We start from the raw sequence: 15,815 nt of genomic DNA, 5'->3' as shown, positions 1-15,815 counted from the left end.
AAGAGGGATGCTGAATTTATTTCAAGACCACCAAAGTTTGCATACCTCATTTATTCACAAAGTTCAGGACTTATGACATCCTTCTTATTGTCATCCTCCGAGTTGAAAGCTTAAATGATTTTGTACTGTTTTATTCAAGGTTTGCAAACTTAAACCTTAGTACACTGACAAAGTGCTCGGCCTATGTATCCACTGCTTTTGATCTTCACCAAATAGAAAGATGAGGGAAAGTGAAAATTAGGCCATATTTCAGCAAATGCAGCAAATTTAATAACTCATTAGCCACTGACAGCTAACTCTTAACAGCTAGGCCTAACAGAAGCAATCAGCCTCTCCTCATCATAACAGTTAGCTTGTTTATATTACCACTAGCTAGCTAACTATCATTATCGATAGCGACAGTTTTACTATCCTTGTGTAACTACAGCCCTATTCAGACTGCCGTTTCAAGATGCACTATTTACGTAAGTCCCTGATGATTTGCCTTCAATCTGAATGTCATGGAGGCGTGATAGGGGGAAGAAGTGAAGTGAAATACGGAAGCGCCTCTTCTATTCTTGTTCCACAAATAAAATACCAAGGGCTGACAACGCCAGCGCCATTTTCAACTTTTTATCAGACATTATTCTCCATTAGAAGTACCTAGGTTATGAGTGTTGAGCGACAGCTGTGAGAAAATTGTCTTCTTGTATCACAACAACGGTTTATTTATCCGCGTTCCTCCTCGTCTTCTTTCAGTTTCCCCTTTTTGGAATGACGATTACAGACTACAGCCGCCTACTGGCATGGAGAGTAATTGCCTCTCACGCATGCGCAGAAGAACGTACGTGGTGGTTGACCTTCGGCTGTAGTCTTTGCGGTGTGTTCTAGTGCAACTTTTTGGCCAAGGCAAAAGGCGTCGACGCAGGCGGCCTTCGTCGCTACTAGTTCTTTGCCGTCTGCTTGTTGTGTCAGGGCCTTTACACTTCTGCAACTTCGTGAGGCAATTTGAATCCACAAACTGGGACACTAATATAAACACTGTTGCGGAATAAGTATGAATAATCAGAGACTTAATGACAGCTGAGCTTAGTGATGACGCTGTTGCGGAAAGACAATCTGACAAGTTCCTATGAAATCTAATTGTTATCTTGGAAATTGTTGTTAGCTAATGTTAGCTGCTATCTTAAAAAATATCTGTTTTATATGAAAGGTTTTTTTTTTACCTTGAAATAAGGCCCAATTTTCACAATGTTTCAAAGGCTATTGTATTTTCATTTAAACAGCAGCATTCAAACAAGACCAATTTGTCAGTTGGAATTGCTTGGGTGTGGGACTCAGTTCTTGGTCTTGGTCTTAAATTGGTTAAATTTCTTCATTCACTTGGTCTTGTTTTTGCATTTTTTGGTCCAGGTCAAAACTTGATCTCAGTTTAGTGAGTGTTGACAACAAAACGTACATGCAAGTGTTCAAAAAAAGGTCTCCTGACTATCCACAGTTTTATTTTGATGCACCAGGTTTAGCACTTCCAAAAGGATCATCAGAAGCCTTAACTGATCATTTTTAAATATTTTGAAAATCCCCAAACCTACAAACAAACTAAACAGGTGAAGAAACTCTCTCTCTCTCTCTCTTTTGCACACACATTCATAAACTCACCGGTCCTGAAGCTCAGTGACCTCACAGCTGATGCTTCAGTCAAAACTGCAGGCTGCACAGTTCTGTTTGGCCTGTACTGAATCAGGACTCCAGTGATGAATGCTTTGTTTTTCCCCTGCATGGCCTCATCGCATGACTCGAGTGCAGTGACCTATGATTGAGATTTGCAGAGATTGTTACAATATATAAAATAATCTGCAGTAATTACATTACTCTGTTTTCTACTGCTGAGCTAAGGAAGAGCAGCTGGAAATGACGACCAATGATTCAATGTTTTCTTATGGGCCAACTTAGTAGGACTAATTCAGGTGTTTTTTAAGGTCCTGTACCAACTCAAGTGAATACCAGAAGGATCTTTTTGGTAGCTTGGATCACAAAGAAGCCATCAGAGGCTGATGTAGTCTTTGCTCTCCATGAACCCTTGGAAAACAGAGCAAACACCAGAGTTTGATTAAGAAAGAGGCAAATAAGTAATGCATAGAGACCTGAGTCATCCATTCAGGACATTGGTGTAATCGCCTAATGTATCACTGAAGATTTTTTTTTTGCGTTTAAAACAATGTTTTAGTTAGCATAATGCTTTCAGAGACAACAATAAATATCACTGTTACTATTTTGGATGAGCTAAAACTCAAAGAGAGAATGGTTTAATGTTTTTTTTGGCTTTTTTAAACATGTACAACTGTGCAGTCTCTGTTTTTGGTAAAAATCCAAGTGCCTATAGCTCACCTCTTCAATCATATAACCAATAAATAAAATACCATTGAGGGAAGTAAAGCTTCAGCAGGAATCAGTCAGATGTTATCAATGTGAGTTATTCACATCTGACGGTGTTTTCTTTGTGCTAAAATCAGAGATGAAAGTACAACTTGGACATTTGGTGCTGCAAATTACTCAACTGTAAGATTAACTGATTGGTTAGCATATACATGAGGTGTGTATCAAAGTATATATTAATATTGAGTTTAGGAGACTTAAGGCCCACCCCAGCTCCAGCTCTCTGTCTGTTACTATGTTGACCAAAAGTTAGTTTGAGGCAGCATTTCCATTATGGCGACTGCCATCATTGGCCTTCAAAAATCTGCTTCAGAAACCATTGGGTGACATCACTGAGACTACGTCCATGTTTTATGAAGTCTTATATTTTATCTGGAAGTTGCCCTGTTTTCAGAGATTTACATAAGCTCCGGCTGTTATTTTTTTATTTTTTTATGAAACCTTTAATTGCGTCCCAGATGTACCTAAAATCTTCCACTGATTCCACATTTAGAGAGATAAATTCATGTAATTTAGATTTAAATTGAAAACAAATTATTTATTTGCTATCAAAGTAGTGTTGAATCTCCATCAAATTGCTCTTGTTTTTTTTTAATTTACCTTTTATTCGTGAAATAACAAAACAAACAGCTCCGGCTGTTAGACAAATATGTAAACTTTTCAGATGGACTATGTTTTTCATTAAAAAATATATAATTTTAACTAAAATATTACATGGAATAAAAACACAAATTAACACAAATGTCAGAAACTCATTAACTTAACATCATGCAGATATTTCCTGTCAACCCCCAAAATGTTTATTTGAAGTTTGGATGAGCCAATATGTGAACACAGCAGATAATAGTCTGGAACACTTAAACAAATGGGTGGGGTGATGATGTCATTTACGTTGACAGAAGTTGTGCTGCTTAAAACTCTCTGCTGCTTGCCTCGGTTGCTGGTACATTGTTATCCACTGCTGTTTGTAATATGGAAACGTCCTTACACATACACCCAGGAATAGTCATAATTACTGAGGACTCTTCTTTTCCCTGCCTGCGTTACCCATGGTGCTCCTCGCCTCACCTTAACTAAATGGGCTAGTTCAAGTTTTGAGAGCTTACAATCTCAGTACACGTGTGAAAGGAAAATATTAGAACTTAAATGTCCTGAAATCATCTAGAAAACAGCTCATGTATGAAAATGGCCTAAATGAGCTGAAGTTAGCTGCAGCTTCTTGTTTCACCCAAGCCCCCCAGAGAGTTTCAAAACATATTTTGAACATGAAACTACATGGGTGAGTGCTGTTACCTTTTTAATTACCTGTTCAGTTTGTTTTGGAGAAGAGGAGACCTCTGAGGATTATCCATCTACAAAACGTATAACTATGAACACTTAGGGAATACAAACCTCAAAACAAGCTAAACACTTAGAATCAAACTATAGTGCTAGTGTAGACCGTCCTGATGTGTGAAACATTAGATTTTTTAAGGAAACTTTGTGAACTATGAACTGAAATTTAATGTTGAGACTCAGTTTGCAAAGTTTACAGCTTTTATGCTTTCTCTGTCTGTCTCCTGCATTGCTCTGTGTACAATGATGCAATAATGCTAAAAAAAAGAGAAAAAAAAACCAAGTCTTAATGTAGAGAGTTTTATTGAGGAAAATGACAAGGGACTTGGGGTCTTCTCAACTTATGATTGACTCACTGACTTTGTGGAAGCAACCCTAACATAGTGTTGCATTAGGGTGAAAAAATTTGACCACCAGTGTGACAAAGAAGTTTGAAACATTTACTCTGACTTTTATTTCCGATACTGTATTTGAAGGAAATGCAGTAAATGTTCAGTCTTGCATCAGTGATAATCCATCAGTGGAGCCCGGGAAGGAAGTAAGTTGTTTTTTAGTGGGACACAGTGACGTTGCCAAGTGCTCTAGCCAGCTCACCAGCATGAGGAGCTAATTCAGTGTCTGTATCAGGACTCCAATTACCAGCGAGCAGTCCCCATCTTTGGTACTGGACAACCATATGATGAGACGACCTGTTTTTTCACTGGTGCTGAGGCCTGTGTGCTAAATAGGTTTGATTCACAAAATGGATGAATTTAGTCGGACAAAGACAGTCTGTATTGTGCTGCCCAGACCGACTGACGTAAAGAAGCCTGCATGGGGCACTAAATCAGTCCAAACCACTTAAAAGTATAAAGGCCAGTGCAAGCCCCTGAGTATTATAGACTAGACAGTGAAGAATATGGGAGGAAAGAGGAGGAGAGCGACACAGGGCGCTATAATAATGCTGATTGCCTGAATCCATATCATTTTGGCCCACAGTTTGCAGTGTGGGCCAGAGGCTTTATGCAGTCAAGAGAGTAATTTAAGGTATGCAGATAATTTACAACAAAACTGATTAAAGGAAGTGTTCTCAGTGTGATTACATATCAGAATCACCATCACATAGTTAAAAAGAAAAACTGAGGTCAAGAACAAATTAAAGTTGGTGCGTCATATAGCCTATAGTTAAGTCACACGTCCCATGTATGGAGGTTTTAGTCCTCATTGCAGCAGTGTTGGGTTCAAATTCAACTTTAGCCCTTTTCTGCATCCCCCCAACACTTCCAGTCTCTTCTCCGTTGTCTTAACTTATAAAGGCAAATAAAGGCCGAATATTTTTTTTAAAGGAGAACAAATGAAGGTTGTTGTAATTTTGCTTAAATCATTAAAGAGTTACCTTAATCTCAGCGACTGAGACCTTAATGAAACACAATTAAATTCATTTGTACACTGTTTATTGTAAGGCTATAGCCAGCAGTTGATAAGCATCTAAGAATGAAAACTAGAAACAGCTAATCATCCTAGCTGTCCAAAAGTAACAAAATGTTGCTGAGCTTTAAATCGTAGAAAAATAAAGTTAACTTCAGACCAGGTTAGGGTTAGAGTTGCTGGACTCATGAAGACACAGGTGTTTATCTGTATTTTACAGATTCTGCTTTTTAATTTACTGAATTGGATTTTGGTATCCGATGTCTTCTGTTTTTTTTTAGTGGTTTGATTAGTATCTTCCACTTACGTTTTAGCAGGCTCTGGCTGTATTCATGAAAACAGTCCATGTGGATAGCGATCGTGGCAGAACACAATCCGTCGTTATTCAATCTCGGGCCACATTCTAACAAACAAGTAATTAACAGCAATCTGTATGCACGTCCTGCTAAGAATACTATCTGAAACGTTGTTTCTCAACACTCACTTCATTCTTGCTTCTCAACTTGCTAGTCAGACTGTAAACAGAAAGTAAAATCACAGAAAATGAAACTCTAGGACTGAAATCATATATCGATTTGCTGGTGGTTTTAAGGTAGCACAGATTTCAATAGTTAGACTGGAAATGTTGCATGAAAACATATCGATGATGATCTGTCTATGATGATATCTAAATCTGAAATATTTGCTTAAAGATTTGCTTTGACACCGTATCCTTAGCCATGGTCTTCGCTGTAAACCCTGCCTGCTCTCTTCACGTGATTATTGTAATCTGACTTTAGCGACTCAGTGCTAAGACCATGCTAATGCTGCTGTATGGAGGATACACTTTCAGTTTATAATTGTAGCATTTGTTTTTCATCGTTAGTGAGTAACCTGAACACCTTGTAACACCAGTGACATACTGTAGATTACAGTGGCAATCCTTTTGACAGAGCAAGGCTTCTGTTTTCCCTTGGTTTTTGTCTTAGTGCTAAGCTACCCTAAGCTGGCTGTTGTCTTATATCTAGTTTCCAGGTATAATAATTACGGCAAGAGCATCAGCCATGTAACAATGTAACATCAGTAATGACAATAGTTGTGAGTCTACTTTGGACAGAGCAAGGCTACTCTTTTTTTTCTGTTTCCATTGTTTGTACTAAGCTAACCTAAGCTAACAAAAAGTTGCATGATCCAGTGCATAGACTACTCAAATACATAATTTCATTCAGAGTAACTGGTGAAGCAGTGATGCAGAATTTATACATTTTTGGAGTTATTATTTTTAACATACTCTTTGTTCTCTTTCATCTGTGACATTTTCATGAACTTACATTAGTTCATTTTGTTTTCTCAAACAAGTCCACTCTTGCTGTGTCTTTCTAATTTGCTTAATGCACAGTGAAGTTTATTGAGGGGGATCTAATGCTTGCCCTGTTTTCTTTTTCAGCTCTTAACCCCGGCGCTGTGAGGAGATCTGCCTCGTGGACACAATTTAGAAGCATTGGCCCTTCTTTATCCTTTCCTTCCCCTTAACCCCTTCCCTTCCACACCCTCCGCCAGTCCTCGCCACCCACGCAACGGCTTTCCTGTAGATACTTCTTCCTCTTGCATAACACGGGAACGTTAGCATTCTGATCACTGACCATGCGGATTGGGAATTAGTGAGAGAAGAGAGCAAAGACATACAAAGAGGGAGATAAAAAAAGAGAGGCAATAAACAGAGGGATCAATGGAATGATATTTTTGGAAAAACTGAAGATGTAAAGATTTATATTTTGTACATTAAACTTTTAGTAGAAGCTAATAAACAACCCAAGGCACGAAAAACAGACATTCTGCACGCACAATCCGCTGTTTAGTTTTCTTTATTAATTCGACACTCATACACGCCACGGTCTCATGATGATGTGCGAGGTGATGCCCACCATTTCTGAGGATGGGCGAAGTGGGACTGGTGGGGGACCCTCCTCACCTGCCGGGGCAGGGGTCGGTGGCCCTGGAAGTGCGGTGGGAGGAGGGGGCTTCAGAGGTGGGGAGCCCAGAAGTGGAGGGGATGAAGGAGGCAGCACGGGGAACCTGGAGTCCTTAATGGTCAACATGCTAACAGAGAGGGAGAGGCTGCTGGAGAACCTGAGGGAGACACAGGATTGCCTGGGGACAGCTCAGCTACGCCTCCGGGAGCTCGGACACGAGAAGGAGTCACTTCAACGACAGCTATCTATCGCTCTGCCACAGGTACAGCTGAGTTTGTCTTTGAGTGTGCGTATACAATCCATACATACATATACCGAGTTTAGATTGTAAGTCAAGGTATAATGAAATTCACTGAAGTTGAACCCTCCTCCTTGTGCGGTAACATTGTTTATCCTCTGTGCTATCAGTGTCTAGTTACTGTATGTACGAGTGTGTTCCTCTGAGTGTGTGTTGATTTGAAGCATGCTTTTGAGACAGTAAGCCTTTGCGGTGACAGTTTGTGCAGAGAGACGCAGCTACAGTGGAAGTTAAATACTTCCCTGTCTGCATCTTCAGAGTTTTTCGCACTAATGTTGTTCTAACTAATGCAGAGGGTTTGTGTTCCTATCAGCTATACTGGCTGTTTAGTCTAAGTTGCGTCCCCATTTTTCCTCTTATTGTGTAATCAGGTTTTATTATGTTTTTTGACCGTGCGGTTACTGGATGATTAATGATGCCGGGAGCTAATATTTGTTTATGGCTTTGAATATGAGATTTTCTAGGAATTCTCTTTTGTTTACTGGGTGAACTTGCTCATTAATTATAAATGGAATTTAAAGATTGTATCCTGTATCAATAACAACAGCTTTTCGTTTATTTTGTGTTGCAGTATGCATACTTTACTTTACCAGTATATTGTATTTTTAACACTTTATTTTTTCACTAGCTTTTTGCAGAATGGTTCAGCAGCACAAACGTCTAAATCAAATGTCTAGTGAACTTGTGATATGTGACACTAAGGGCTATGACTGAACTGACCCCTTATAAAATGCTTGTACTCAGAGATAAAGTTAAAGTCAAAAAGAGAAAGAGAGTCTGAAAGGATTATTTACTTCACTAAAGGGACACTCATTATTATCCAGAAATCACATAACATTGACACACATGACAAAATAATGCAAAGACAAGCTTACATGTAATCATCAACTATAGAACTGACCAATGTAATGACGTACAGAAGATTTTTCAGTGACTTGACATGTGATTCAGTTTTTGTCATACATTCCCCTTGTCTACCAACTGAATTGTGAGGCTGTGCTGCATGTCTTTGTCTTACTTTATGCTAAACTAGATGTAGGCGTGTTAATACTTTGAACAAAAAACTGTGAATTATCCTCATTCTAAAGCTTTTACAACAGGAGAAGGCATTTTCCAATTTCAATTTCCCGCCTGTATAAAGCGGTTTGTTTATCCTTCGTAGAATGGGACTGCAACTGTCATAATTTAAATGAATGCAGGGCAGAGTCAATAGAATTAGATTGAGATGAAACAGAAAAGAAACTAAAAAGGGACAAGAGTAGCCAGCTGAGAAGCTGACCCCTATCCAAACTAAAAGAATCCCATAAGGCCAAGAGCCAATGGACCCACTGTGTCACCATCTGTATAGATGCCTCTCTGGCTCTTTCTCTCTTCCCTTTTCTGTGCAAACACAGACCAATTTAATGTGTCTACTTTCAACTGTTTCTGAATCATAAAGCAGGCAATCCTGACTGTAAACATCTTCATCCTCATTCTCCTAACCTGCAACTGCCTCTGAGCTGCAGGCTTTGATGCTGTTTTATGGAGACATAAAGAAATCAGTGACAATAGATCCTTTTTTTTAAAGAAAAAATGTAAGACACGCTCTTCGGTTTGCACTCTGTTTCTGCGTTATGCAGGAGTTTGAAAATGTATTCCCAGTGGTGTTGTAAATGACATATTGATGCCGTGTTTTTGGGGGTCTCTCTTGTGCATTCCAGTGCAGAGCCATTGTGTAACACTGTATGATGTAATCCATCCGTGAATGCGAGTTCACAGAGGAGGATGAGCAAGAGAGAGATGGTGTTGAAAACTGTGTCAGTGATTTACATGATTATTATGTAGGTTTACATCACGTACGCCTTCATACATGCAAAGTCTCAGGTGTTTTACAGAGCTGTGTGCTTCTGGAGGGCTTTAGTTACGTATGTTTAAAGTGATATATTTATATGTGTGTGTTTGAAGAGAGCAGCTAATTCTATTAATTTTCAGCATCATTAGATTTGGACAATGTTCTGGCCTTAATGATTATTTATTCCTTGAAACTCTCATTGCAGCTGAAGCAGCTGAACAGACACCACTTAAACTATTAAAACGGCACATTTAAACAGTTTGTTTTCTTTGCCCCTGAATGCAGCTTGTGTGTTCCACAGGAGTTTGCTGTGTTGACTAAAGAGCTGAACGTTTGCCGGGAGCAGCTTCTGGAGAGGGAGGAGGAGATTGCTGAGCTCAAGGCGGAGAGAAACAACACACGTGTAAGATGTTTAGCGGCCATTTTGCCTATTAGCACTGTAACAGCCTCAGTGTTATCTTCCTCACCCATTGTGCTTGTGTGGGTGTGACACTGTTCCATTTGTTTTTATGTTTCCTCTTCGTGACTCTTTTCGCCCCTATCTCCTTTCCTTATCTCGTCCTCTCACTCCTTGTCCCTTTCTTCACCATCCAATTTGATCTCTTATAACCCTTCACTCCACTGCATCTTCTCTGAGCCTTCTTCTTCTATGTTTTACCTTTACTTACCCTCCATCACATCTGTTGTTTCCCCGTCCTTCAAACCCCCTTTTCTACCTCTCACATCTTTGCATCCTCCTGTCACATCCCGATCTCTTTCCCATTCAAACCACTCTCTCCTGTAGTTGTTGCTGGAACACCTCGAGTGTCTGGTGTCTCGCCATGAGCGTAGTCTGAGGATGACGGTGGTGAAAAGACAAGCCCAGTCCCCAGCGGGGGTCTCAAGTGAGGTGGAAGTCCTCAAGGCCCTCAAGTCTCTGTTTGAGCACCACAAGGCCCTAGATGAGAAGGTGAGTCAGACTGCTATCTCGTGCAAAGTCGATCATGGACTGTATGTATCAAACTGGTACAAACAGGAATCCTTCACTAACTTCCTGCTCAAGTTGGTATAACCAATATTTGTAATGATTTTTACAATGTTTTGTATGTGCTAGTCTTGTGCTAAGACACAATTAACCCAAAAAATTACCAATTGTTTCAGGCAAATATACTCAACTGACTTACAACTTACATGGTTAGCAGCTAGCTTATGAACATAGTAAAGCAATGGCAACAAAAAACCCAGCTATCCTCCCCAGGATATGTCAAAAAGTGAAACAGAGCTAACAAACTGAACAATTACCCTAATTTACCCAATGACCAGAGACAATGTATTTTAATATCTCTAATTAATGCTAATGTATCCCTGTACCTGTTACATCTGTCAATACAGTCTGCTGACAAGTTAGCCATGTTAGCTTAACCTACAGAATATCAGCAACATGCGGCTAGTTCCTGCAGCAAACAAGTGACAAAAAAAAAATCGTATTTTCTTTAACAAGAATTTAGATACACTCTTAATGTATCTTGACTAAGTAGCTTACCAGTATTAAAGTTCATATGAAATCAAGAAGATTGTTCTTAATCACTTGTAGCTTGGGCCGATTTTCAACTATATGGCAGTATGTAGCCCAATGAAGACTGAGAGTTTGTCGTTTCTTGGCAGCTATAAATATCACTGAAAACTCGACTTGCTCAGAGGATGAATTTTAATTGTTTGTGTTATGAAACCGTATACAATTTTTATTGCCCTTCCTCTTGACACACTGGACTTACACGCTAGCTATCATTTATGGGTTGTTTACTGTATTTGTGTTCATGTTCTGAACAATTGGCGATTACACCAATATCAAGGCCCTACAAATCCCTTCGTCTTTCGCGTCTTTCAAAGGTAACCTACACAGAATGAAATAGCCCCTTAACGGCTCTTTCATGAAGTCATACTGAAGAGTGTTAAGCCTCTAACCTGGTGTAGGAACAAATAAACAGCAATGTAGTGAAAGGAAATACCATATGACTCTATTGACTGTTCAATGCATTCTTTTAGTATCTCTTATCTTATGTCTTTAAGCAGTCAAATATAACTTCTACCTCACAGGTTCGAGAGAGGCTCCGTGTGGCCCTCGAGAGGGTGTCCATGTTAGAGGATCAACTCGCAGCGTCTTCTCAAGAGGTAAAGTCCAATATGAAGTCCATCTCTCAAGTATGGTTTAGCCTGGTGTGGAGAAACTACATTCATTTGTCTTATCTTTTTACCCATTGTGTCTCCCCCCTTCCCAGGTAATCTCTTTAAGAGACCAAATTAAAAGACGTCAACAAGGGGTGGACGGCGGGAAAGATGTAAGGGAGGGTTTTATGCATGTTGGTTCCAGTAGTTTTTGTGTTTGTGATAGCGACAAGATCAACAGTAGAATAGTAGATGTATGGGTATCATGATGTGTCTTTGTGATTTTAGTTCAATGTCTTACATAACCCATATGCAACATATATTCAATTTTCATATTCAGCTGATTCTCATATTTCTTCATCACTATAATTTTTTATTTTGTGATCATTATAGCGACTACCAAATGGTCCCTCCACTGGCCTGGAGGATAGCGAGCTGGAAAGACAGCGAGAAGGAGAGATAGAGCGGCAGAGAGCTGAACTGTCCCAGCTCAGAGAGAGGCTGGCCCTCATGTGCCGGCAGGTGAGTGTGTGTTTCTGTGTATCTGTCATTGTGGGGACCATACAAAGTTTGGTACTTCAGTGTGAGGACCTTTTTGCCAAGTGAGGATATTTCTCTTACAAGGAGACATTTGAGTTTTCATGTGGAAACATGGTTTAATGTTAAACATACGCTGTCTCAATATACCGTATTTTCCGCACTATAAGGCGCACTTAAAAGCCTTTAATTTTCTCAAAAAACGACAGTGCGCCTTATAATCCGGAGGGCCTTATATATGGATCAATTGGTTAATTGGTTGATCCATACTGGTTGTACACGGCGCTCAGCGACACTGACTCGGATAATGACGAGAGGGAGCCGGGCATGTTGGATGCCGTACTTGCCCAACTGTTCAATTCGGACACTGAAGAAGAAGAATTCGAGGGATTCGTGGACGGGGAATGAACTGAAAAAGTGAGCTTTACGTGTTATACGTAACTGAACAATGTTGAGTTATGCACTAACGCAGGGGTGCCCAACCTTTTTTGAACCAAGATCTACTTTTAAAGTTACCAGTCTGCTGAGATCTACCAGTCCACATAGTGAGCCATAGCCTTTACCAACAGCCTACAAACGCATTTAATACTCACACAACAAACAGAAAATAATAAATGAGAGTTCTGTAAAAAATAATGCAGACTACAGACTACAGCAGGCTGCTGTGAGATGATTTTGCTTTTGTTAAATTAGCTGCAGACACGGTGAGAGTGAACGGAGTAAAGTCCAACCGACTGTTTGACCGGATCACGTGTGTTCCCACCTCGGTCCGTACGGATCACGGATCAACTGTGTGCTGTAGCACTAAAAGTAAAAAGTAAAAAGGTTCGCGTGGTGGCTGGCGCTCCAGTGCAAGTGTGTGTGTGTGTGTGTGTGCATGTGCGTGTGCATGTGCGTGTGCGTGTGCGTGTGCGTGTGCGTTTGCGCTGTTTGTTGGTGTGTCTCGTCCCCCGCGATGCTCACAGTCATGACAGCAGAGAGGAGCAGAGAAAAGTAGCTGCAGCTTCATCAAATGCGCTTCATACTCGTAGCATAGTTTCTATATATGACTTTTTTGTAAAACATTTACCCCCCCCCGGTTTTACCTGCACGTCATTGCGCATGCCTGCACTCTCTCTTGCGCGCGCTCTCTCTCTCTCTCGCTCTCTCGCTCGCTCTCTCATGCACGCAGCAATTTCATGAATAAATGAAAAATTAAATACACACAGGTCGGAAGTATACTTGGGCTCCCAACACAGGTATCGTGTGTGGGAAACAGTGCAATGAGATGAAATTGAAATCACTTTTCTATTTTACAATTGTATTTTATACTGACAAAACATCTCGCGATCGACTGAGAATCAGTCAGCGATCTACCTGTCGATCGCGATCGACTGTTTGGGCACCCCTGCACTAACGTTTGAATTAGCGGTATCAGACTGTGTTTCTTTTACGTGTTTACAACTGAACAAGGCTGGGAGATATTGTGAATATGCACATTAACGTTTGAACAACGTTGAGTTATTGTGAATGCACTACGTATAAAACTACGTTTTGAGAGTTAAGAGAAACGTCAAAGAAATAATTTATTATTTGGGGAAATCGTCTTATGTACTTTTGTTTTTGTAGTTTTATACGTTACGTTTTATACGTATTTATATTTATATATTCACAATATCGCCCAGCCTTGTTCAGTTGTAAACACGTTCTATTCTATGCGCCCTATATATGAAAACAGTTCTAAAATAGGCCATTCATTGAAGGTGCGCCTTATAATCCGGTGCGCCTTATAGTGCGGAAAATACGGTACATGTATAGTCACTATATCTACCTATGTTATGGTATGAGACCCTAAAAACATTGATTTTCTATGGAAGGAAATTTCTCATACACTGACACTGAGGACATTTTTTACTTGGTCACACCTGCACAGGAAATAAATCTGATTAGTCAAAATGCTGATGACCATTCCACTTCACACAAACAACACTTCCGTACAAAATAAGGGTGTTCTCATAACTCTACCATGTTTAATTCTACTAAGCATATTATTTTTGCTTTTTGCTGTTGCTTACATGTCATGTCATTTTACTGATTGGTTTCGTTATGCAGTGTTTGCACTTATTTAGATTTTCCATCTTTATTTTAAAATTATGCTAATTATATCACTAACTTAAATAATTTACTGAACTGTAATCAGAAATTAGTAAAGAAACAAATTGATGTTTCACAGTTGGAATAAATATGTCTTTCAGTGAAAATTTGATGTAAAGTTAGAGAAGGGGTATTTGCTAAATGTTGAAGGAATATTTTCAAATTTTCTTGAAAATAATTCCATAAAAAATTGATTTATAGTTTTTACATGTCAAATTAGTTTATTACAGACTCAGATTTAATAACTGTTTTACATAATTTCCCACTACATGTGTAGATAAGTTGAGAAAACGGTCTTATCATTTACTTCATGAGAGAGGTATTTCTCTTTTGTAAGTGTTGGCAAGTAAGAAAACGAGTGCATTTACCACAAAATCAAACCATTGGTTTAAGGTTGTGTTTTTTTAGCACTGTAAAATAGTTGTGGTGATTGAAAGTCCTACAAAAAATGTAAAAAAAAAAAAAAGCATTTGGATGTATTCCTACAATATGACTGAAGTTATGTTTCTCTGTTCTATTTAAGTTTATATAATGAATACTGACTTTAATAATAAAAAGCAATAGTGCACCTATTAAATAGAGATTTTCCTCAGGCTTTTCTGACAGTATGTCCCAAAAAGGAGGGTCTCTCTCCACCCAGTGCATTCACAGGTCTCCTTCCTCCCTCTCATGGCCAGTAACAGAACTACAGCTTCTTTAAAAAGTCGAAATGTTACTGCAGAGTACATCTGAAGACAGATTTTCAATCTAATCATAAAGAACTGCATAAAGCACTGTCAAATTAATTATTGTGTAATGGTTCAACACTATTTAGGTAAAGATAACTAACAGACCAAATACTTAACCGTGACTATCTGGTCAAAGCACAAAAAGGTTTATTCCATCTGGTTCACTTTGGAGCATCAGACTCTCAGTGTGTTACACTTATGTCAGGGATGCTTTTTAAGAATCTTACATTTTGGAGGCCAACATTTGTAATGAATCACTGTCATGTCTATTTACATTTGGTGCTTTTGTAGTTCACACTGACGCATGTGGGTTCAATCAGTGTCATCTTGTGTCCCTTCGTTGTGTCACGTCAGGTTGGGGAAATAGAGGAACAGCTTGCGGCAGCCAGGAGGGAGGTGACGAAGTCGGAGGAGGCCAATCAGAAGCTCCAACGGGAAGTGAAAGAGGTCTGTAGGGTCAATATGTCTGTTCCTGGCTAAGACCCTGAGCTCCCTCGAGTCCCAGGGATGCAAGTGTATATTTGACCTCAATGGGCATATGTTGGAGGAGTGCTAAAACACATTATTAATCCTTGAAATAAGAGGGGGGATTAAGAGAATTATTAAACAAGTATGCAATGTATATTTAGAAAAATTGTAGGACTAAATAATCTCCCCCCCACACACACACACACACAAAAAGAAAAGTTGATTGTAAGTTGACACCCACAGTATTTAAATGTATTATTGAAGTAGGGCGTCCACACGTTAAAGTTTGTTTCCTGGCCATTCCTTTTAAAATAAATATGTAAAAACAACTGTGTGTATATCATGACATTTATTCATTCATATTATTGTGTTTCATGATACATTTTGCTTCTTCCAGGCCCTTTGCCAAAGGGAGGACATGGAGGAAAGGATAACAACACTAGAACGCAGGTAACGTTTGCTGTGATTGAGAGATCTTTTCTGAGTTTTAGTGAGGTCCTCAGACACATTCTTTTAGAATTATCAGCTTTAATGATCCCAGGAGAAGGACCATATGTCTCACCTGT

The 15,815-nt window shown here is 39.4% G+C and overlaps 1 protein-coding gene across 1 annotated transcript in view; it reads left to right on the top strand.

Annotated features, from left to right (window-relative positions):
* LOC109987734 (liprin-alpha-3) overlaps positions 1-15,815 on the top strand; it is a 29,263-nt gene that overhangs the window by 2,199 nt on the left and 11,249 nt on the right. The window contains exons 2-9 of the mRNA XM_020638923.3: positions 6,584-7,371; positions 9,540-9,641; positions 10,023-10,187; positions 11,315-11,389; positions 11,497-11,556; positions 11,777-11,905; positions 15,136-15,228; positions 15,647-15,699. Of these exons, the coding sequence (XP_020494579.1) occupies positions 7,036-7,371; positions 9,540-9,641; positions 10,023-10,187; positions 11,315-11,389; positions 11,497-11,556; positions 11,777-11,905; positions 15,136-15,228; positions 15,647-15,699 (1,013 nt within the window). The 5' untranslated portion in view covers positions 6,584-7,035. The remainder of the gene's footprint in view (positions 1-6,583; positions 7,372-9,539; positions 9,642-10,022; positions 10,188-11,314; positions 11,390-11,496; positions 11,557-11,776; positions 11,906-15,135; positions 15,229-15,646; positions 15,700-15,815) is intronic.

The sequence above is a fragment of the Labrus bergylta genome, chromosome 21 (genome assembly GCF_963930695.1).
Source record: "Labrus bergylta chromosome 21, fLabBer1.1, whole genome shotgun sequence".
Lineage (NCBI taxonomy): Eukaryota > Metazoa > Chordata > Actinopteri > Labriformes > Labridae > Labrus > Labrus bergylta.
This window is presented reverse-complemented; position numbering and strand designations above follow the sequence as displayed.